A 25,478-nucleotide genomic window follows, 5' to 3' on the forward strand; every position below is an offset into this window, starting at 1 on the left:
TATACAAACATGACAATACATTCGAGAGAGAGAGAGAGAGAGAGAGACTCTTCAAAACCTTTCTACCATCACTGGATACAAGTCAGGTGTGATGGAATGCATTCCATTTACTTGGGTGCATGTGATTCGAAGAACACTTGAGAAGACTGACACAATACAAGATAAAGCATCAGCACCCCCCCTTCAACATTCAATCCCTCCATCATCAACAGCAGTGTGTACCATTATCAAGGATCACTGAAACAACTCACCAAGGGCACTTCAACTGCACATACCAGACTAATAACCTCTCCACCTAGAAGGTGATGGACAACAGATGCACAGGAGCATCACCACCTGCAGACTCCTCTTCAAGCTTCAAACCCGCTTACTTTGGACATACACAGCTGCTCCTTCACTGTCACAGGATTCAAAGTGTGAAACTTCTTCCCTAAGAGCAATGTGTGTACCCTGACATACCTTGGTCTACAGTGGCTAGACATGAGGGCACCATTTCCCTTCTAATGCAACTCAAGATGAGCAACAATGACCCTCAAATCCCTGAAAGAAATTTTTAAAAATGTACAGGTTGCAAGGCATTGGAGAGAAAGATCATTCAGTGGAAGGAAGCAGGTAGGATTTACAAAGATGCTTTACAGTTAATATTGCTCTGAGGATTTACGTCTTGAAGGATTTGTGAAATGGGTTTATTTCAAGTTTTATGGAAATACTTGAAGTGGTTTCTTTAAAAGATGCAAGTGAAAGTTCACTGTGAGTACTGAAAACTGTTATAAAACAAGGTTTGCTGTAAATTACGACTGGTGACAGTTACTTAATTTGTTGTATGTCCTCACTGGAGCTACGTGTAGGCCTGGTCAGCTGTAGGCAGGACCATCAATTGCAGAGTCAAGAGAAGGCTGGTATAAAAATTAAAAGGCTAATGGGTTCAAAGTGCATTGAGACCAACCCGTAAAGAGTACTGAATTGGATGATCTTCCATGACAACACTGTTAGTGGGCAACTTCAAAGAGCTAAATGACACATTCCTCTTTTTTTGATGTTGTTGAATTCAGTGAATGCCCATCCCTGTTTGACCAGCTCACCCTGTAGCCACGTGTCAGCTGTCAGGTTATTGATTGATTCAAAGGTGGATCTTCCTTTCTCATCTGGGAGAAAATATTCCACCTCACCTAGCCGCTGGCCAATTGAAAAGCTGGTAGCTATATGTACACAAGATTACCAGCAGCAGTGGTGGCCACTGCTGGTACTGCGTGCAGTTTCTAATGATGATCATTCTCGCACTGGATTCGAAGGCAATGGGAATGGGTCAATTTCCAAGGACCAGGTTGGGATGGTGCCTCCAATGGATATGAAGGGCCTTTAAGTCAAACACTCTTTTACCCTTGACTTCTCACTAAAACACGTAACGAGAGCTGCCTGATTGCACATTTGGCACAGGCATCTTCCACGCCAAGGGTTAATCTTCAGGGTAAGTAAGCTATTACTTTACCATTAATTCAGAGATAATGGGAACTGCAGATGGCGGAGAATCCAAGATAACAAAGTGTGTAGTTGGATGAACACAGCAGGCCAAGCAGCATCTCAGGAGCACAAAAGCTGACGTTTCGGGCCGAGACCCTTCATCAGAGAGGGGGATGGGGAAGAGGGTGCTGAAATAAAAAAAAATTATTTCAGAACCCTCTTCCCCATCCCCCTCTCTGATGAAGGGTCTAGGCCCGAAACGTCAGCTTTTGTGCTCCTGAGATGCTGCTTGGCCTGCTGTGTTCATCCAGCTACACACTTTGTTATCTTACTTTACCATTAATTAGTCCTTTAAGGATCTGAATTGGTCCACAGATAGATCATTAGCCCACTATCTTCCTGACACCTGCCCACTGCTAATAACATTGTATAGGGATGGGCAGGTAGTCTCTGAGAAAGGTCATGGCAGACAAACCTCAGCCCCTCCCATCCAACTGTTCACCAACTCACCCAAAGAGGTTATAAAATTCAGATCACTACTTTTTTTTGGCTACCAAATTAAAACCCCAACATCTGTAACAGTGGCATTTGAACTCATGCTCCCTGGATATTGTTAGTTCAGTGATATTAGCATAATGCTATCCTCTACCAGTGGTGGTTCAGTATATTTTAAAATTTCTTTTATATCCAAAAGTGCTCTAATATACAACTGAACATTTTCTTTTTGCACCCATCAACAAACCACCCATTCTTCCAAAGCACATGTGGTGAATTCAGTATTTAAAACCACCAGAACAAATTCTTCTGATGCAGTGGTAGTGTCCCTACCGCTGATCCAGGAGGCGTGAGTTAAAGTCCCATCTGCTCCAGACGTGTATAATAACATCTCTGGAGAGATTGTTTAGAAAATTTCTAAACCACTAAATAAAATCAGCTTCATCTGCAAGTCTTTGGAGGAAGAAAGAAGGGGGCAGTGGTAGTTGTAGCATCATAGAACATAGAACATTACAGCACAGTACAGGCCCTTCGGCCCTCGATGTTGTGCCGACCTGTCATACCAATCTCAAGCCCATCTAACCTACACTATTCCATGTACGTCCACATGCTTATCCCATGATGACTAAAATGTACCTAAAGTTGGCGAATCTACTACCGTTGCAGTCAAAGCGTTCCATTCCCTTACTACTCTCTGAGTAAAGAAACTACCTCTGACATCTGTCCTATACCTTTCACCCCTCAATTTAAAGCTATGCCCCCTCGTGCTTGCCGTCACCATCCTAGGAAAAAGGCTCTCCCTATCCACCCTATCTCACCCTCTGATTATCTGCTATGTCTCAATTCAGTCACCTCTCAACCTTCTTCTCTCTAACGAAAACAGTCTCAAGCCCCTCAGCCTTTCCTCGTTAGACCTTCCCTCCATACCAGGCAACATCCTAATAAATCTCCTCTGCACCCTTTCCAAAGCTTCCACATCCTTCTTATAATGTGGTGACCAGAACTGTACACAACACTCCAAGTGCAGCCGCACCAGAGTTTTGTACAGCTGCAGCATTTTTGCCAAACTGTAACAATTTCTACAGAACGGTCAGACTCCCTATTTCACTCTTAAATACACAGCTTCAATTGTATCTCTCAGCAACACTCAGCTGAATGGGAATGCACACCTGCAGTTATGTGCCAAGATAGGTTGCCTGAACACTGTCTCCATTTTCCCACAGCAACAGTTTCCCTGACTTCTGGCAGAAACTGACTCTGAAGTCAATGCCTTTCTCCATTCTCTCTTGACATATTGATTTCCTTAAATGCAGTGATATTTATCATTATATCAAGTGCAATGAATCATTGTCCTTTTGTCCCCTCAGGCGCTGGCCTTCGTTTGAAGTGTAATTTAATTCTCAATTTTCTTTAAAAAGGAAGATAAATCATTTTGGCTTTTTCCATTCCTTTACAACAATTTCCTAATTTCAATAGCATCAGTAAAACAGCTTTCAAATAAAATCAAATAATCCTTTCATTATTTTGCACATACCTGTATCTTGAAATAAGGCAGTATATATTCCCTGCCCAAAATACAACATGACATTACCATTTTTAGTGCAAGCAGAACAGGAAATAGATATGCAACTCTAGGTAAAAAATGGGCAATAGAGTGAGTAGATAAATGGAACATAACAAGTGTTCAAAGTAGCGAAGAGGGAGAGAAGGAGAAAGGGTGAGGAAGATGAAAGGAGGTACAGAGAAGTTCAGGTGGGGGAGCAGGTAGAGGAAGAACAGGGAACAGCAAGAAGGAGAGAGGGCAGAAGAGAGAGAGATTAAGCGAGACAGCAAGGGGCAATGAGAGAGAAGTGGGGAGAGTGGAAGTTAGAGAGACAGAGAGAGGGAGTCGGAGGGACAAGAAGTGAGAAAGCGAGAGACAGAGAGAAAGAAAGAGAGAGAAAGAAGAGAAACAAAAAGGGGGGAGGAAAAGAAGGATAAAGAGAACTAATTCGGGATCTTGTTTATGAGCACAATTATTTGCTGTTCTGCAGAGAAAGCCGGTGCCCTTAAACACAAAGGACTGACTTGCCAGATATGTGTTCCCAATGTCTCAGTCAAATACAGTCATTGCAAGTGTATTCCAAATGTAGCTTGATTAGATCTTGGTCAGAAATTCTTTCCTCAGCCATGGTCTCATTGTCCATGGGATGCTGTCCAATGGTTTGTTGCAACTCAATTCAGAAAGCAGGTGAGTTTCCTGGTTGCTTTGTTGTGTGCAGGGCATGTCCGCAACAATCTATTTCAAGGAAATTTTCACTGCTGCAGCTTTATAAAGATACATAAGAACCAATACGAATGTGGTACTAGTTGAGTGACCATGGTAACTGCAATGACGTGACAGACGTGCATTGCACTTGAAATACGATAGAGCAACATGTCACCAATTCACCTGTGAAACGGTCCTCTCTGCACTGGCAACTTTACAATGCCATTTCACAGCCTCAGAAGCAGGAAGCATTGAGGAGACATTGGTACATACCATGGCAGTGCACAGCAGATCATTCATCTTCTTGCAGCATTGGACCCATCTTAAGCTGTCTTCATGACTACAATTTTCAACCACCTCTGCCCAGGCTATTTCTGTCACAGAATGGTCTCTTGTTGCTATTTCTAGAGAAAAAAACCTCCCTTCTTTCCTGAACAGCCTCCAGTACAACCTCTCAGGAGGTATCGTTCAGGCTTGTTGCCACATTTTGCCTGATGTCTGACATCAGCAGGATGGGCAGATCATTCAGCCTCTTGCGACAGGGAAACCAGGTTCTCCTGAGCTACCCATGGGCATTGATCTTAGCCATCATCTCTGTCCAGACTGTCTTTATTAGTCCAGATCTCACCCGCTTGGAATATCAATGAACATCTTGTTGAATGATAAAATAGGATCAAAGTACTAACTAGCCTACTAGTCTTCCAACTTTCTATGTTGCTACATCCAACATAACAGCCCCTTCATTAAAAATGTTAAAAGTTAAATTGTTCCTAAATACAATGTTACACAAATATATGAAAATATTGGATAGAAAAAAAAATCTATTTCATCTAGTCACTCCCATACAGTCATGGTGCCTAATGCATCATGACTAAAAGATTAAAAGATGAAGACTGCTGCCTAAATGATGCATAACCTCTTGGGAAGACAATAAATAAGAACTTTTTAAAAATCAACTGAGAATTATTCTCCAGTTCCCATTGGTGATTGAAATTCGACAAGTACTTAACTCTTGTAGGGTATAACCTCAGAAGCTACAAATCTGCTCAGCTCCCTTTGTAGATAATAAAATGTGAGGCTGGATGAACACAGCAGGCCAATCAGCATCTCAGGAGCACAAAAGCTGACGTTTCGGGCCTAGACCGGTCTAGGCCCGAAACGTCAGCTTTTGTGCTCCTGAGATGCTGCTTGGCCTGCTGTGTTCATCCAGCCTCACATTTTATTACCTTGGATTCTCCAGCATCTGCAGTTCCCATTATCCCTTTGTAGATACTCAGTTTACAAACCACTAACTTGTTCTGATATCAGTAGTACTACTCTCTGGGAGAAAAATTAATTTCCTAACATTATAATGCTTTGTCCTGCTGTAATTCCTAATCATGATCCTGGTCTTTCATAACTGAAGTAAATACACGCAAATTCTTTTATTGCTTTCTAGAAAATTGAACCACTCTTTGAAGGGTGCAAAAGTGCTTGTTTCAGTTCATCTGCATAGCTAAGACACTTTAAATTAGTATTGCATCTCATGGTCCTTTTCTAAAAGTTGGTCAAACCCACAATTTCAGCTATATATAAGAAGTCCCAAATAATCTCACAACATAACTGGTCATCTACCGAGGAATTGCTAAACAGTATTTTAGCTCACAACCAATGTCAGACAACAATCAAGAACAGAGTACTTCATACAACAGAAACTCAATTCACTATCTGGGATATTCATCTCGCTTTTTACTTCATAGAAGCATGCATTTCATTTTCATCAGCTATCCTTTGATTTTGTTCTTTCATAGGATTCTGTCAGCATTTTGTGACCAGCTGGTTCTTTGTTCCCTAACATTCCTACAGAGACATCTGAATGGATTTGAGTTCATCACATAAACTGCTCAGCAAAGCTTTCACAGCAGGAGTGCAATGTTTATCCTCAAGAAGGGGTAATAATAAAATGGTATTTTTAATGAACATGCTAATCATGGTCACACAGTATTAGACAATGACAAGGAATGCCGCTGTGTTCTTGATCAGTATTATGAGCTGTTTAACTTTAAGATAATGAAATGATGCTCAGTTCATTGCCCAGAATGCTACTCTCCACTTTCGTCAACAGTACCTCTTTGTTTAATAGTCGAACAGACAATTCAGGACTTGCTGTGGATCAAATATCCTCAAAGGAACATAGCACAATAGAGTCAAGAAAGCACTTACAGCAATTTTATCTTTATTTCACATCTCATGTGGAGAAGTAAAAACTGATGATTGGGCTGTAAGTCACACACGAATAATTCATTAGAAGATTCCAAAGTAGGCACAATTCCATCAAAATATTTGCTTCTTGTCCTTAAAGAGAAGCCCATATTTTGATATTCTAACTGAGCGGTAATTATCTGCTGGGGTGTGCCCTCATAATAACTCTCAAACCAATGCAATGTGCTGTTTGTGTAATAATACAGTGGAAGATGTTGATACTAATCATTTCCTATACACTTATCTTTCAGTATTGTAAACTCCAAAATCTACTCTGAAACATGGCACATCAAACGGACAACAAATTTTACTGCTTACCTTCACAGCTGCAAATGAAAGACTAACTTAAGATTGCACTGCAATGCCGTGTTAAATTATTACACTGATGAAAACATACCACGTAACACTGTAAGCCTGGTGGTGGCACTTATTTCTCCAACACTGTTGGAGGCTACACATTCATAAATAGCCTCATCTCGTGGCGTTCGTAATGGCTGTATTCTGAGAACAGACCCAGATCCATCATCGAACTCGATCACCTGTAGAGATAAACAGCAGCATTGTTGCTAGTTTTTCAGAATTTTGCAGATGTCCATAATGCAGGCAATTCAAGAGAATACTGTTAATTATATTATTTTCATTCCAGCTGACTGTCCTTCTATGTTGCTTTGATCAATGAGACCAAAGACCTGAGCTGCAGTTGACTGGCTTTCCTATGCAATACATTAAACATAGCTAGTTACAGGCACAGACAATCTAAGTTAATACAATTTGACGATAACTTAAATCATTTAATTTTGACAGTACTTGCCTGATGGTGCACTTAAAACATTATAGTTCAAACGAACTGCTTAATTTCAAGTGAACCTGCTTCCACTTGTTGAAAAATGGCACCGTCAAAGGTCACAGAAACTTTTGTGCTATTATTACATGGACAACATTAGCAATCACTTGGGCTTTTTCTGCAGCAAATTATTCCTTGAAGGTGAAATTGTTATATGGTATGAATGACCTGACCTTCCAGCTCATCATTGCAATGTGGATGGTAGTGGTGATGTAATTCAAGCTAAGACGGAAGAACAGAAACCGTGAAGCACTTCATTCTCCCTGCCCCATTACCTACCGAACTGTGTCCCAAGTTGTGATGGTGGTGGTGGGGTGGGGGGGTCTGATCAGATTTGGACTGAGTTGGCTGTCCTATTGGTCAGGAGGACAGTATGTGGATGGGTAATTCACTTGGGGAGAAGGGAGAATCCAACAATTACAGAAGGCAGTAATCAAATGTTGAGATTGAACATACTAGTGTATAAAAATGGTGCAAACTCTTACAACGTTTATCTCCTGCTGTATTACTGTAGGCATTGAATTTTGCAAAATAAGCAGATTTCTGACTTATAAAATGTCTGATTGAGGAATATTTTACATTGCATAACCAACTGTTACCTTCCAGGTTAACAAGGCTGCAAATAAAAGCAGAAATAATCTTGTTCTCTGATGAAAAAGGCTGGGTTATAAAAAGCTGTGTGTGAAGAATTCATTGACTCCATCCTAAAGTACTGATGACGGTTCTCTTCTACCTCACATTCATTACGAATTTGCAAATTTATCATGAGGCTTTGTTAATTATCTTGCTGTGTTTCTAATTTGTTCATCTCTTCTGAAGGTATCGACCTTCACTTCAGGACAGTTCTGAAACAGCTAATGCCGTGGTAGCTGGTAATCTCACAGCAGCTCAAGTGTTGACAAACTAACCACAACAGCTATCACTGCATACAAGAGATATGTGCCGACTTGAATATTCATCTGACCTTAAATTATTCATTGCTGACTTTATAAGCTTTTGTTGTCACATTTGATAACTTTGTTCTGTATGAACAGACAGCATGAACATTGCAGGTTGTTTTAAAAAAAGAACATTACTGCTTCTTATTGGTGATGGAAACTACATTCCAACTAGTGGGGGAGAGAATAGGGGGTGAAGAAGGCAACTTCTCACTGGATGGTTGAAACAATGGAAGAACAACATTGGGTAGCGTTTAACTGCAATTATCAACCTAATCTCATCTAGTTTAAAAAAGTTAGCTGTGCAATTAACGACAAGTTGTAAATAAATCAAAATCCTTTTATATTAGGGGGCTCAGCAGTTGTTTATATAGCTGACAAATGTGAGATAAAGATTGGAAGTCAGGCAAAGGAGCATTTTTTATCTCATTAGATGCAACTATACTAAACAGTGAACCCCTGTAAATCAGATTATCATGGTGTTACAACTACCAATGACTGGGCAAAACAAAGATATCAGTTCAGTAATGTGTGGATTTGAAATTGATGGTGAGATTAGTCTGAGAAAAGATAAGTTGCTGCACTAGTATAGTGGCCCTCATCTTTCAGTTGAGGTTATCCTTTCTACATGATAGGTCAGACAATCCCACAGGGAAGATTTTCCATTAAGAGATTTCACATTCTCAAGTCATGTGACTTATCCTACTCACATCATATATTCACAGTTACTTTCAATCCAAAGAAACTAATAGCACTACTGCTAAAGGCAGAGATTCAAAAGAAAGAGTTATTCCTCACAAACTGGATAAAAATCTAAAATACTCTGACAGCAACACAAAACATTAACAGGAAGAACAATACTCCTATCCTTTCTAGGTTATCTGTACAAAAAGTGAAAATGGAAAGAAATGTTTTATGCATCTAAATAGCACAGTCTAAGAAAACTCAAAATAACTGGGCACAAATGCCTGTTTTCAAACTGTATCAAACTTTGGTGGGCACAGCAGCAATAATTGAATTTGGAAAAGAATATGATATGAAAACACAAAGGTTCAACGAAACTATAAATGATTAATGTCACCTTTCTTTATTCAATATCCTTCAGGTTTTACTCATGACTCAACCCTGAAATGGCGTTATGTTAAAACAGAGATGCACATCTCTCAGTAGGTTGCAAATATTGCTTTCTCGAATTGCAGACAGGTTCAGTTGTGGCTTGGTTGGTTGCACTCTTCACACTGAGTGACAATACCTGGGTTCAAATCCAATTCCAGGATGTCAGCAAAAATACAGAACAATCAAGATTGATTGTCCTAGGCGGAGCAGAGGGAGTGCTGCATTTGAGTAGGAAAAAGCCATTCAGCTCCTTGGGCCTGGCCCACTATTAAGTAAGATCATACCCTACCTGACTACAGCCTTAAATCCACTTTTCTGCCTGTCCTGTCCAGCACTGCACCCCCATAACTCTCGACTGCACTGTCAATCAAAAAATTAGTTGACCTCGAATATACTCAAGCCAGATTTTGGAAAATCAGAGATTAAACCTAAGGTATAACTGCTAACTACTTGGGTCAATGCAAATAATCCCACAACACTAATTTCAAACAACAGCAGGTTAGTTATGTGCAGAGTCATTTCTAATAATGCCTCACTTAGCATTTGGTCATTATCACTTTGCTGTTTGCAGAAGGTTGTTGTGTGAAGATGGACACTCACACATCCTACATTATCTTAGTGACTATATCATAAAAAGTACTTAATTTGTGAGGTTCTTAGAGATATTCAATAGTCATAAATTCAATGTAGATGCAACTCGTTCTTTCCAAAAATTCAGTGAATGTATGATGGGTACATCATATCACTTATGAGAAATACCACCACAAGTAATGTGCTTGAAAATGGCCTGGCAGTGGTCACTGCCCTTGTCTAGCAATTTCCTGCTAGGTCATTGATTTAGCTAGGGTTCTGCTTCCACAGGCAAGTCCAAACTCAAGTTCCATCAGCCCCAGAGGTGTGTCACAACATATCTAAATAATGTGATTAAAAATGTCTAGCATATTCATTAACAACAACAAAAACAGAAGTTGCTGGAAAAGCTCAGTAGGTGTGGCAGCATCTGTGAAGAAAAATCAGAGTTAACACTTCAGGTCTGGTGACAGTTCCTCAGAACTTTTCTGAGGAGCTGTCACCGGACTTGAAGTGTTAACTCTGATTTTTCTCCACAGATGCTGCCAGACTTGTTAAGCTTTCCAGCAACTTCTGTTTTTGCTGGTTTTTTTTGTTGTTGTTCTGTTTATAGCACTCACAGTTCTTTCAGATTTTATTTAGCATGTTCATTATTGAACATTAAGAGTGAAGGGATTAGGTCTGGTTAAAATTGTTTCCCTTATATTCAGGCATCGTTAAATTAAAGTATTTATCTGACCTCCTCCTAACAAGTGTTTACCCGCAAAAACAGAATGGTGCACATGTTGAACTGGGATTAGAAAAAACAAAAGGTGTTGAGAAATTCAGCAGATCTGGCAGCATCTGTGGAGAGGGAAGGAAAGTTAATGTTTTTAATCCAATATAACGCTTCCAATTCTGAACAGTCATACCAGACTCAAAATGCAAATGCTGTTTCTCTCCACAGATACTGCTCAACATATTGAATTTCTCAAGATGTTTTGACTTTCCAATATCAAAGAGTTTGAGTAAGTACATGAGCAAAAGTCATGAATGAGAGCCAAGTATCCAATTAATGGCCTGTCTGAAAAAATCAGGCTGGAAAAAGTCATCAAAAGTCCGACTGTATTTTGAGCTCCGCCCATGTGACCGGACAGCAAGAGGGAGCTGGGAGTTGGAAATCCTTCATGGCAACTTAATGCTTGTTCGTGCTTGGATAGCTAGCGCCAGTTAACAAAGTGGAACAGCTGCTGGTAGCAGCTGGAGAATTTTTCTACGGTGAGGCGGGTGGAGAGAGGTATTTGAGACATGCTCCCAATGATAATTGATGCAGCAGTGACGAGATACGCTTATTTGTTATGATAAATAATATTCAAGTCATCGAATAATTATTTAATATTAAAGATCTGCTGCAATATGAGAATAGCGTGACATTTTACAGCAAATATACAACTAGATCAACAGTATGGCACGTGAGCTGTAATTCAGAAACCATGACAGTGTGACCTCAGGGTCATTGGTCAACAATGTCAACATCTGTGGACTTGATGGGCCAAATGACCTCACTCTACAGGAACAGTGCAAACAATGTGTATTGAGAAGCAAACAGAAAACGGTACCACTGGCTGCTAGAAGCATCCATCCAGGATCTAACTGACTGAATGATCAACCAGTGTTAAGCAAATATCAGAATGTCAATATTAATAACTTCTGTTTTCACAAGAGGATGCTGTGACTACTAGTTTCCTGGTATTCTTCCTCTTTTAAGCCCAAACTCTGCAAGTAGTTGCAGCAGGGAAGATACTGTCTTTAGAGCTAAAGGATAATAAGGATGGCACAGGAAGGGAATATATTTTCAACACTGGCTGGGAAATTCTTGATTTAATTGTCGCCATTAAAATAAACCAGTTGAAATATTCACTAACACTCATTCTCATTATATCTGTCATCAAATCAAACTCTCGCACAAAGCATGAACATGAACTTTTTGTGAGTCTGAGGTTTCCTGTGTTCTTAACAGTCTGACACTTGTGCTGCTGCTTGATCATTTGTTCAGACAAGCAGTTTTTATCAAATCAAAAGCATGTGATGTCACAGACACTTCAATTACTTTATAATACATGGTGCTCATGTGATTGTCTCTCCTGGATTGCTTAAAGTGGGGCAGCTTATGGTCTAACATGCCAATATAATAAGTGAGAATAACTTGGTGAAAGGTGAAAATGCATGTCTAAATCATTCTCTGGTTTCTTTAACTGCTCTTAGACCATGAACGACCAAAGGAATTTCTAGTCATTTAGATATACTGGGAGGTAATTTGGCCCATCGAATCCATGCCTACTTTTCAGAATGCTGACCAGTCTCATCAGCCCCATTCCACACTCTAGCCCTGTGCCCTGCATATTGATTTCAATAAGTACTCATTCAACTGCATCTCTTGCCAAATCCTTAAATGTGTATCCTCTTTTGCTTATACTGCGTAATGGGAACACATTTTCTTCATCTATCTTATATAAGCATGTCATAATCTTGTACACCTTGATCAAAAGTTTCCTCAATTTCCTTTGCTTCATCTCAGGAAAACAACCACAACTTCTCCAAACTTGCAGCTAAAATCTCTCAGCTTTGCAGCTATTCTTGTGAATTCCCTCACATTTTTTCTCAAGTTTGGTCATGAAGACTAGGTACAATATTGTACTTCTGGCCAAACGAAAGCTTTCTCTCAGTTTGAGCTTAAATAAGGGTAACTGTGTGGGCATGAAAACTGAGGTAGCTCAAATCAACTAGGATACCAGGCTAAAACAAACCAAAGAACTGTGGATGCTGGAAACCAAAAATAAAAACAAAATTGCTGGAAAAACTCAGGAGCATCAGGCAGTATCTGTGAAGAGAAAGCCAAGTAAACATTTCAGTTCAATGATCCTTCTTCAGAGCTGACTTTAGCTGCGAAAAAATTGGAAAATATGCTGAACATGGCATGAGTGGTGGTGGTGGGGGGGAAGGGGGAGGGCGGAAATGGGGTAAACAATAGGTGGAGATGGAGCCCAGAGTCAGCAATAACATTTAGGATACTAGGCCATGGGGTAGGTCAAGACAGAACTGGTGGCAAATATTGAAGGGAATATTTCAGAATATTCAAGGTAAGAATGTCCCCACTATAAAGAAAAATTATAAAAGGATAATCCACCATCCAAGCTTAATTTAAGTCAGGAGAAGGAAAAACATGTACTTGGATGAAGATGAGCAAAAGTCAAATGACTGGAGAGATTACAGCAAGGAATAACTAGAAATTTGATAAGGAGAAAGAAATCAGTGTATGAGAGGAGCGGCACGGTGGCTCAGTGGTTAGCACTACAGCCTCACAGCACCAGGGACCCGGGTTTAATTCCAGCCTCGGACGACTGTCTGTGTGAAGTTTGCACATTCTCCCTGTGTCTGTGTGGGTTTCCTCCCACAGTCCAAAGACGTGCAGGCTAGTTGAATCGGCCATGCCAAATTGCATGCAGTGTTCAGGGGTTTGTGGGTTGTTGAGGGATGGGTCTGGGTGGGATGCTCCAAGGGGCGGTTTGGGCTTGTTGGGCTGAAGGGCCTGTTTCCACACAGTAGGGAATCTAACTAACTCCAAACACAGAAACATGATGTGTAAATGGCAATGCTGGACTTGGGGTGGACAAAGGTTGAAGTCACGATATGCCAGGTTTATTTAAAATCACACGCTTTCAGAATGCAGCTCCTTCATCAATTGAAGTGGAAGGAAGCACACTGGCACAGAATTTATAGGCAGAGGGATCACTGCAAGATAATTCCTGATAATTAAGAATATCAAACAATAGTACAAATGACATGAGTGTGGCGTTGACAGGCTGAATAACAAGTCTTTGCCAGTGATCAAAAGTGTCAAACAATGTGAATAAAATGTCAACAGCTGAAAAGCAAGTGAAGTGGTGACCTGTGATCCAATTAATACACAGGCAGAGAGATAATTACAAAAAAATAAAAAATAGAGATGGTGCCGTAATAACTTGACGGGTATAAAAGTTGCATGACAAGGATCTAACAAGATTAACAAGTAATCCAAAACTGTATCGACTCATTAAGGTACAGAGATCATTAATTAACAAAGAGATTGTGTCAAATCAGAACAGTGAAGATGATTTTACAAACACATGTGGTGAGGTCACATATAGCATGACATGAACCCATTGAGGCCATCTTCATGGGAACTTGGCTATCAGTTTCTGCTCGGCAATTCTGTGTTATTGTACATCTCAAAAGCCACCTTGGAGGGCACGAATGAAAGATCGGAGGCTGAATGTCCTTGATCACTGAAGTGTTCCCCGATTGGGAGGGAATACTCCTGCCTGGTGATTGTTGCGCAGTATCCATTCATCCACTGTCAGAGCGTCTGCATGGTCTCTCTGATATACCATGCCTCGGGCATCCTTTCCTGCAGCCTAAGAGGTAGACAACATTGGCCAAATCTCACGAGCACCTACTGTGTACATGGTGGTGGTGTTCCCGCAAGTGATGATAGTATCCATGTCAATAATGTGGCATGTCTTGTAAAGGTTGACACGGCCAGGTCGTGTGGTGCTGTGGTCGCTGTGTTCCTGAAGGCTCAGTAGGTTGTTGTGAACAATGGTCTGTTTGAGGTTTGGTGGTTGTTTGAAGGTGAGAAGTGGAGGCATAGGGATGCTGTTGTCATGCAGGATATAGTGTTGTGTTTTCTCTAACAGAAACAGACAGCAGAGCTTCAACAGGTATTTCAAGGGAAAACAAAAGTCAAGGGAGTGGTGGTCCTCAGAGATAATGGGAACTGCAGATGCTGGAGAATCCGAGATAACGAAGTCCGGAGCTGGATGAATGCAGCAGGTCAAGCAGCATCTTAGGAGCACAAAAGCTGACGTTTCAGGCCTAGACCCTTCATCAGAAAAGGGTCCTCTCGATGGTCCTCTCAAGATAGAGACTGGGGAGTTAATTAGATAGTAAGGAAAAAGCTATGAAATGTACACATATTTTACCTATCTTCATTGCAGTGGATGCAAAAAACATCACAATGATAGCCATACATCAGGAAGATAAAGGCAAAAATGGAATTTGGTGAAATTACAAATCACTGGCGAAGTAATACTGTTGCAACTGAAAGCTGACAACTCTCTGGGTCCTTATTCACTTCATCCTTAGGTTTTAAAAGAGATGGTTAATGAGGAAGATATTGCATTGGTGCTATTTTTCAAAAGTTCACTGGATTCCAGAAAGGTATCATCAGCCTGCAAAGTAGCAAATATAATCCTTTATTCAAGAAAGGATGGAAATGGAAAACAACAAACAATAGACTCGTTAGTATGATGTCTGTTATGGGGAAGGTGTCAGAATTGATTACTGGGGAGGTTAGCACTGGACACTGCAAAAACCTTAAGGCTAACTGGAAAAGCCAACATTGGTGAAAAGAAAATCACATTTAACTAAATTATTGAAGTTCTTTAAGGAATATCATGTGTTGGAGATAAACTGAAGCCTGTAGGAGGCAATGAACTTGAATTGAAAAGCCATTTGACAAGCTTCTATATGAAACATTATTGTGCAAAGTAGAAGCTCATTTTGATATGCATTAAAGATTAGCTGGCTGGCAGAAAACAAGCTCAGAATACACAAATAGGCAGGCTCTGATGAATGCAGTCCAACAGGAGTCTGTGCTGGGACTTTAGATTTTTACAATTTGTATCAATGACTTAGATTGTGTAGAGGAGGGAAGATACGAAGTTGAGGGGTGATCTTGTAGAGAGTTATAAAATAATGAGGGGCACAGATGAGGTGAATAGCAAAGGTCTTTTCCCTAAGAGAGGGGTGTTCAAAATTAGAGGGCATATTTTTGAAGTGAGAGGAAGAAGATTTTAAAAGGACCGGAGGGGAAGCTTTTTCGCACAAAGGATAGTTAGTAGGTGGAATAAACATCATGGGGAAGTGGTAGACATAAATACAATTACAACATTTAAAGACATTTGGACAGCTGTATGAATAGCTAAGTTTTAGAAGGATATGGGGCAAACACGGACAAATGGGACTAATTTTGTTTGAGAAATTTGGATGGCATGAACTAGTTGGGCCAAAAGGTCAGTTTCCATGTTGTCTGACTGTACAATTCTTTGTCAAAGAATAAAATATTACGTAAACAGAATAACTGTCAAATTTTGAGGAGCTGCAGGATGGTTATTTAAATATTTCAAAGGAGTTGTAGATGGATTCTTGTTAGACAGGTGAATCCAATTTTATTTGGGGTAAACGGGAATGTGGAATTTGAAATACATCAGCAATCATCTTACTTAATGGTGGTGTAAGCTAAAGGGGCCTACTTCTATTCCTAGCTTGTATGATCAGAACAACTTCCTCACTTTTGGATCCAATACTTACATTTATGAAGCCCAAGATCCCTTATGCTCTGGACTCATTTAATATTTAGCGTCACCTTTAAAGATCTTAGCAAACCAAACCCAGGTTCTGTTTTTCACGGACATTCCTGTTATAGTCGATTTCTATCACTTTTACTCTTTCCCAGTCCTCCAAATTTGAAATATTACTCTGCATTGCAACATCAAAGTCACTTTATTTATACACAAATATCAAGAAAGCAGTACCCTGAGCACTGACCCCTGGGGAAGCACTACTGACTACCAACCTCCATTCAGAATAGTAACTATATATCATGGCTCATTGTCTTCTATTCTTCAGCAATTTTCCATCTAAACTGACACTGACCTTCCAATTCCATGATACAAGAGGCTAAAAATGAATGATTGTTTTTCAGTGGAGAGATCTAAGTGAAGGGCGCATGATGTTAAAATCATAACTGGGCCAATTAGCACTGAAACTAGGATGTCCCCTCTTTACTTATTTAAAGCTGAGTGGATGGTTGGAGATGTTAGGCAACTTCAAAATGGAGATCAACAATTTCTTTAACACAATAAAGCATAAACAACCAAACACCATACATGATGAGTTCTGTGCTAATATGTGCAATCCACCTGGCCTTTGCTTTCCTCATCTAAATCAGGACACAGTGAGGAGGCTTAGAATTAGGGGGTACAGTTTTTAAAACCACATTCTTTTGGAAATTGAGAGAATCTAAGCCTATTATTATGTGATGTTCATCACACTGTTGATTCAAGTTCACAAAACCTTTGGAGACTGCTAACAGTAAGGAGTTCAAAGATTTTCCTCCCTCTTAGCTAAACTTATTCAACAGTGAGTGACAGAGGAAAGGTGAAGGAGCAAAATGAGGGAAAATGGCACTGACTAAGAGTGTTTCACAATGTAAAAATTATACAGAAAAAGCCCGAGTTGATAATGCAAATGAGCAAGGGGCTTTTTGACTACACCATGTTTCTCCTTGTCTTTCAATGCATGTTTTTCTTTGGAATATAGTGTCACATGTATCTTTCACGTTGGTCTAGTGCGTAAATGGTGATTCTACACACACAATCCAAATAGTGAGGTGTTGGCAGTAATTTGACCAGAAAATTAAGCTGAATCCTTTTCACACCTGCCATCCTTATTCCAATTATTTCCATTTGGAAGACTGAGTGATAACAATCAGTGGTGTGAATCCACATTCTGATACCGAGGATGCACCGCAAAACAAACATTGACTGCACCTAGAGGGCCATCAACTCATTGAAAGCCACCGTTTGATCTGCCCGAAACTTGTTAGCCTTCCAGAGCAAGGAGCTGACCTTGTCCAAATTTTGCAGCCCGACACATTCCAAAGTCCACGGCCACATGCTGAGAGACGCACAAAGCTTGTGGCAGCAACTGCCAAGGGACAGTGGTAAAAGACTACCCTTTACGGTCTTTCTGATGAAATTCATTGGGGCCTGTTCAGCTATCAGACTCTGCTGGTGCCTCAAATATAAGTAAATATAGTCCTGTACAAGTAAGAAACGCCTTTGGTTTGTTTTTTGGACAGAGTCAAACTCCAATGTTTGTTTCTCAATAAGCTGTTATACAGAATTGAACTGCTTCAGTGACTATATAAGTACATGAAGACTTTTTTTTAAACAAATAAAGTTTATTTTGAAATAAAAATAGTCAGTAGTGTGAACGCTCACTGGTATTTCCCCATGGTGGACAGTAAACTGTTATAGCAGCATAACTTGCTACCTGGCTAAGCTCAACTAACCTAGCACAGGCAGAGGTTGAGGTTAAAGTCTTGTAGTGAATGCATTCTCTTAAATGTACAGGCATACACTTCAAGGTTTGACTTGCAACCAAGTCCACAAGGCAAAAGATGACAAAAAACTGAAATTCTAATTTAAGGAGAATAAGTACCCATATTATATCAATTACACGTAAAGGTATTAATGGAAAAACATTTAACAAGTAAAATATTAAGCTATTTAAATATTTTTACTGATGTAAAAATGAACATGATACTTGTTCAGCTAAGATCTCAAACAAATTATTTTATCAAGGATTCTGGAGAGCATCAAGCAACTACCAGATTTAGATATGTACTGCACATACAGTATACATCACATGAAAGAACCTTTATTTATAGTTTAAGGCAAACATGAAATGTTGTGTCTCAGAATCAAATATCTTTAAACAACATGGGTAAATTTAAATTCTCCAGTGCTGCTGACTTTAAGATGAACTTTGTGAAATTAGGGAACGTTTTAGAATTTGGTCAACATGTACGTTGATGCCATATATGTTACTATTCCTGTATTTACGCAAGACAGCTTATGAATTTCAGTTACACATGACAAGAAAATTTTGCAGTTTTATATATCAATCTGAGTGGACTAATGGACTTCTGAAATGATCTCCTCGGAAGAAATCACTATTATTTCACTGTTATTCTTGCATACATTAAAGAGGCATTTCACCTGTTCACTATCTGAACAGGTTCTTTACAGGAATGTGACAATAACAGTAATTTTGTTTTGGCATGGCATTGGGCTCTTCAATTTTGTCACCGTATATAAAGTGTTAAGTCTCCACTTTACCCATTACATAATGGCTACTGTAACAATTAGATATTTTGTCTTACCCAAGAGAGAGGCAAAGCCAAGCTTAGATATTCAATTCCATTAAAAACATTTCATTAGATTGTAGACATCTTTTTTCTATGTTTAACAGAGTTATTTTGATGTTCCTGATCCGAGTGATTCTACAGAAAGAATTTTTCGGCCAAACTCCTGCAAACTCAAACTGGAAATAAATGTGCAAAACCCAAGGACTGTGACAGGTCAAATAGGGCATTGCAAAAGGAGAAAGTGAAGTGTAAAAAGGTAAGATTTAGTGCAGCAGTTGCAACTGTTAGTTACTTTCTACTAATTCAGTACCATTGAATTCAACAATCACTGTAAAATTTGTGTTGCCTTATCATGACTGATGACTTTTGCTTTTACTCTCGAGTAAGGTTATTCTGCAATTACAGATTTAGTCCCACTCTAACAGTGTTTCAACTTTCTCCTAAATGTCAAAAAAGAGCAAATAGAGGACACATAATGAAAACAGTCATGCTAAACTAAGCAGATCAATTTTTCTGTCGAATAATACAGCACGTGATGAATTCATATTATCTGTTCCATTCTCTGGATACAGGGCAGGAGCCAGGCCTTTAAAAACAATGTGTGAAAACTGGGCGAAATACCATGTCCATTTCCAACATATCCAATTTTTGGAGGCAGGGGAAAGAAAGTGTGGCTCTCACAGGTGGGAAACCCAAACTCACAGGACTATTTGAACTGACTGAGGTTCAAAGGCACAATTATCTCAGCAAGTAGTAAGGATTTGAAGGATAATTTAATGGGGCTGTTAAAGGATTACCTGTCTTTGATATGAGATCTGATTAGAAGTGTGTTCGCTTCATTTAAAAATTAAGCGCTTAAAGATTTAAAAGCTGAGTTGGATTTTTTTAAACCATCAAGTAAGCAACAGTGAAAGTTACATCAGATTCTTTTTCTTTTCACCCTATCTCTTGAATTCTGTCCACCATGGAAACTGGGCTAGTGACTGCGCAGGTGACCAGGAGGTGTGAGGGGCATATGGTGGTTAAGGTGCATAGGTTGGCATGACAGTGAAGACATCTGTAGAATGAGGTCTAAGCAGCCTCAAAGCTTTTACAACAACTGCATTCAACTTAGAGAACAAACAAGGGACTTCTAATCAGCTCACCTTGGTACATACTCACCTCTGTATCTGATTGAGGAGAAGAGACAGAGAAAGAAAGAAAGAGAGCGAAAGCGGGACAGCGAGTGACCAAGAGTGAAAGGCCAAGAGAGAGAATACTTATGCATCCTTTAAACCCAGAAAGTAGTTGCATTGGCAGTTTGTTCAGCAAGTAAAGAAATGTTTGATTTAGTTCAAAAAGGAAGAGTTATAAATTTAAAGAGGTCGTGATCATAACAAGTGATTTATGGTGATGAGTAAAGGGTGAACTATATCAATACTCTAACAATAGTCAATAAGCATGTCTGTAAGGAGCAATATCAGGATGATGTTAGAGCACATCACACTTGTCCAAAAGAGGCACAAGTCACCCTTTGCTCTAACTCCTCAATGTACACGCAATAAACACCATTGGTTTGTGTTATCTTTGTATCGCGTTCTCTATCCTCAGCTGGCACATTCATCAAAGGATCCTTGAAAAAATCCAAAGTAAAAGATGTCGTGGTGGGGCAAATGCCGGAATGTTACAGTGAGTTCACAGTTTTCACGAGTTGGTAACATTTCCACTTGACAGTTGAAAGATTTTTAAAATCAGGCATCATCTCAAAATAAACCAACATTAGTGAACTAATTAGACGAAAATTAAAATTATATTGATACTTTGGTCAGTCCATATAAACAAACAAGTTCAGATTCCAACTGTAGATAGCTGACTTGTCAAATTTCCATCTTTAGCACCTTTAAACTCCTTCAAAGCATTTCAACAGAGCTCTAATATGGAAACAAAATTAAATGGGAGGTTTATAATGAGAACCTTACAGCATATTTCTTGGTGAGAAAATAATAGACGTCATACCTCAAATCGCTGAGAGCTGACTTTCTTTCCTTTTTTAGACCATACAATTTTGGGCCTCGGTTCTCCTGAGGCTTGGCAGATAAATGACGCAACCCCTCCTGAGACTCCCGTCTGGTCAATGGGAGTTCTTGTAAACTTTGGTGGTGCTATAAAAAGAAAGGAAAATAATAAATCACATTTCGACAAAACTCAAACGTTGGTTGCTAAGCAATGTTACATTTCATTAAACAGATTAAGTATCAACAGACTATCACTAGATATTTGGGAGTCTTTCCAGCAACAATTTTGACTCCACACCCATAAAAACAAATGGGGTTTATAAAGGCATGTGGGGCAGCCTTCTCAGGGTAAGCATTCTGAAGCAAGAATTTGAAAAGATGGATCAATTTTCTAAATTATGGGTTAATTGAGATGAAACAGCACTGTCTCTTCAATTACAGGGGTTTGAGAGATAATTTGGGTTAATTTGTGGATTTTCCACCCTCGGTAATAGGAAACTCTAATGTAAGGATGTTACATCTCAATTTATATTTTACTGCTTATAGGCTGGCACATTGCACATTCACATTAATTCAAGTTGAATATAAATGCAAAACACCACAAAGCAAGAAACAATGGTTTAGTTTGAGCTCTTGTTGGACGATGATGAAAAAGAAATGAGTCATGGGGGTAATTTTAAACTAACCACCCACTGGTAAACTCCCAGATTTGGATCAAGCACCCACCACATTGGAAGTGCAACTGGGCGAGGTGCAAAATGTGTGGCTGACCTGATCACATCTGTTTCTAACTTAGTGGTTTGGGTTATAATGCCTCCAATGCAGTCCCTTTATCAGAGTACCCAACTGGAACTTATCTGGTTCCCTGATCGGTGTCAGGGAGACGCACTGTTTTTAATGGGTTTACAAGTCTATTCGGAACCGTGAAGAAACCATATTTATTTCAAATTTGAAGACAGCGTCAGGGAGTCTGGTTACATGGAATGCAAACCAATTAAGTGGCAACAACATGTTTATGTATTCAACAGATGAGCACAATGTCAGCACATGCCCTAACCAAATCTGAAAGTAAACTCTACATATGCTATGTTGAAGACGCAAGAAGTATGTGCCTATGTGTAGCATCAATCTCATTTTTTTTTGTTTAGAAGGATGGGAGTAGCAAGGATAACCTGCAAACTTAATACATCACTTGCCCTATTTAACTGTGATAAAGATGTGATTATAAAAGCAGGCAGATATAACAACATTGTATTCAATATCAGTCAGCTGCGCATTTTATGTGAAGAACACTTCTGCAGATACGGAGGAGATACCTCATTTGGTGCTAAAACCTCAACTTCAGTGATATCAGCAAGGTGCTCACAATTTTTTAATGCTGAGTCAAAAAGTATAGAATTAACCATGTGTGCCAAAGCTAATAGAAAACTAAACTAAACAGAACAAGGACATTATAAACCGGTCACTTTAAAGTGCCCAAGCATGGTCAGCAGTATGAAAATATGTGTAATCTGCCTAGAAGTTTGAAAACAGATATTTATTTTCAGCTGGTAACTCTGTTTATGCAACTTGTTTTTCCTGGAAACTCAAAAATGCAGCTGATCAGTTAACATTTTTCTCCATATTTTTCATGATAACATTAGCTCGTTTTCTCAGCTCATCCATCAGTCCCAACTAAAAAGTCCACAAATTTCTTCCACGCCAATTTTTGTCTTGGTCTGGTTTCCTTGCTGAAAACTTTTGAATAGAACTTGTACCTACAGTGGATGGACTCCAATGGTTCAAGGTGAATCACTATTTTCTCAAGTATCATTTGGGGTGAACAATAAATACACTTGAACTGCCTTGCGAGGGCTACATCACATGAAACAGCAAACAAAAATCTGCCCAACCTGGCATAACAATGTCACTTTTATCATTTTCTTCTCCTCCCACCAATCAGATACCATTTGGCGTCCGAACGGCTTCTCTTTGACAATGCAGCCTGACTAAATCATTTACTGCATAGTAAGCTTCTGTCTCAAAGTGCTGTGTTGCAGGCTGTGTTTCCATTGATGCTTCAAGGTATTGTAACATCAACTGCTTTCATACATTCTCTTCACTTCCTTCTTTGACCGCATTAACTTAAAATAACAGCTGCTATGTCCCTGGTTCTGTGAGCTATTCCTGAACTTCTGCAGAGTGACTACAGCAGTGAGAAGTTAGTGTCTAGGTATTAGTATAGGATTGTTGATAGACTGCTGGCAGCTATTTACAACCTCCCCTTTTTATGCAGCACTCAAAATTGAGCAAAATGGGAAGGAAAAATCTAATTACCTCGCTGCCACCCATCAATGTGTGAAACCTATGGTACTAGTGTATTCATTAGATGTGGTAGGGTGCAAAGTAAGACAAGACATCTCAGTGTTTTTCAAAGCCTTTTGATTGGTCCCTGTCTTCGTGCTCAGTGAGAACTATAACTGAAGATGTATGGTGCGACTGGGAGTAGAGCTAAACAATATCTGCTTGGTCTCTGTACTCAAGACACACACCATTCCTCATGGGGACTTCAGGCTAGATTTTCCAACCACTCATAGGCAATGGCTAGAAAATGGAGCTTGATTTACTTCAGTTAAAAGCACACCTGACAACAATCCTCTCAGGATGAATTGAAAACACTTCCCTTTGATACAGTACATTCAGTTTACAGTCCCAGATTTACAACCAACTGAAAGCTGCAATTCTTACTTCCAATAGGAAGACCCCCATGTCAATGATCACCTCAAGTCTATATACACTTTGAAAAATGAAGAAAGCTGACTCAGCATTCTCCCTGCCTTTAAATTGCAGAATTCTCAGTGTTGACTGCTGGTTCTAGGAGCAGTGTCATGAACTTAATTCTCTGCAAGAGTCCAGAGCAGCAAGTATCTTCGCTTTTCCCTGGACGATATTGTTTTCCAACTGTCCTCTGGACAGATCCTCTCCATGTATAAAAGAAAACTGAGCAGAACCTGTAATTTTCAAATGACTGCACCTTTTATCTTCACTCATGGGACATTGTCATTGCACCAAAAACAAGTTGTGTATGATTTAACACTGACCATCTCAAAAACACTCTGAAAAGGTTTGCTGATTGCGGTAATTCCCATGTTAAGTAAGTGATAACATCACAGAAGGCGACCATTCGAAACTGAAGTTCATTAACAATTCAGAGATGATGGGAACTGCAGATGCTGGAGAATTCCAAGATAATAAAATGTGAGGCTGGATGAACACAGCAGGCCAAGCAGCATCTCAGGAGCACAAAAGCTGACGTTTCAGGCCTAGACCCTTCATCAGAGAGGGGGATGGGGAGAGGGAACTGGAATAAATAGGGAGAGAGGGGGAGGCGGACCGAAGATGGAAAGTAAAGAAGATAGGTGGAGAGAGTATAGGTGGGGAGGTAGGGAGGGGATAGGTCAGTCCAGGGAAGACGGACAGGTCAAGTAGGTGGGATGAGGTTAGTAGGTAGATGGGGGTGCGGCTTGGGGTGGGAGGAAGGGATGGGTGAGAGGAAGAACCGGTTAGGGAGGCAGAGACAGGTTGGACTGGTTTTGGGATGCAGTGGGTGGGGGGGAAGAGCTGGGCTGGTTGTGTGGTGCAGTGGGGGGAGGGGACGAACTGGGCTGGTTTTGGGATGCGGTGGGGGAAGGGGAGATTTTGAAACTGGTGAAGTCCACATTTATACCATTAGGCTGCAGGGTTCCCAGGCGGAATATGAGGTGCTGTTCCTGCAACCTTCGGGTGGCATCATTGTGGCACTGCAGGAGGCCCATGATGAACATGTCATCTAAAGAATGGGTGGGGGAGTGGAAATGGTTTGCGACTGGGAGGTGCAGTTGTTTGTTGCGAACTGAGCGGAGGTGTTCTGCAAAGCGGTCACCAAGCCTCCGCTTGGTTTCCCCAATGTAGAGGTAGCCACACCGGGTACAGTGGATGCAGTATAACACATTGGCAGATGTGCAGGTGAACCTCTGCTTAATGTGGAACGTCATCTTGGGGCCTGGGATAGGGGTGAGGGAGGAGGTGTGGGGGCAAGTGTAGCATTTCCTGCGGTTGCAGGGGAAGGTGCCGGGTGTGGTGGGGTTGGAGGGCAGTGTGGAGCGAACAAGGGAGTCACGGAGAGAGTGGTCTCTCCGGAAAGCAGACAGGGGTGGGGATGGAAAAATGTCTTGGGTGGTGGGGTCGGATTGTAAATGGCGGAAGTGTCGGAGGATGATGCGTTGTATCCGGAGGTTGGTAGGGTGGTGTGTGAGAACGAGGGGGATCCTCTTTGGGCGGTTGTGGCGGGGGCGGGGTGTGAGGGATGTGTTGCAGGAAATACGGGAGACGCGGTCAAGGGCGTTCTCGATCACTGTGGGGGGCAAGTTGCAGTCCTTGAAGAACTTGGACATCTGGGATGTGCAGGAGTGGAATGTCTTATCATGGGAGCAGATACGGCGGAGGCGGAGGAATTGGGAATGGGGGATGGAAGTTTTGCAGGAGGGTGGGTGGGAGGAGGTGTATTCTAGGTAGCTGTGGGAGTCGGTGGGCTTGAAAT

The 25,478-nt window shown here is 40.4% G+C and overlaps 1 protein-coding gene across 49 annotated transcripts in view; it reads right to left on the reverse strand.

The window, feature by feature from the left end:
• LOC125450923 (receptor-type tyrosine-protein phosphatase delta) overlaps positions 1 to 25,478 on the reverse strand; it is a 2,532,553-nt gene that overhangs the window by 304,678 nt on the left and 2,202,397 nt on the right. For all 49 annotated transcript variants that reach the window (XM_059644541.1, XM_059644540.1, XM_048527343.2 and 46 more), the window contains 2 exons: positions 20,922 to 21,067; positions 6,843 to 6,984 (listed from right to left, as the gene is read on the reverse strand). In XM_059644541.1, coding sequence (XP_059500524.1) covers positions 6,843 to 6,984; positions 20,922 to 21,067 — 288 coding nt within the window. The remainder of the gene's footprint in view (positions 1 to 6,842; positions 6,985 to 20,921; positions 21,068 to 25,478) is intronic.

The sequence above is a fragment of the Stegostoma tigrinum genome, chromosome 3, assembly GCF_030684315.1.
Source record: "Stegostoma tigrinum isolate sSteTig4 chromosome 3, sSteTig4.hap1, whole genome shotgun sequence".
In the NCBI taxonomy this organism is placed as follows: Eukaryota; Metazoa; Chordata; class Chondrichthyes; order Orectolobiformes; family Stegostomatidae; genus Stegostoma; species Stegostoma tigrinum.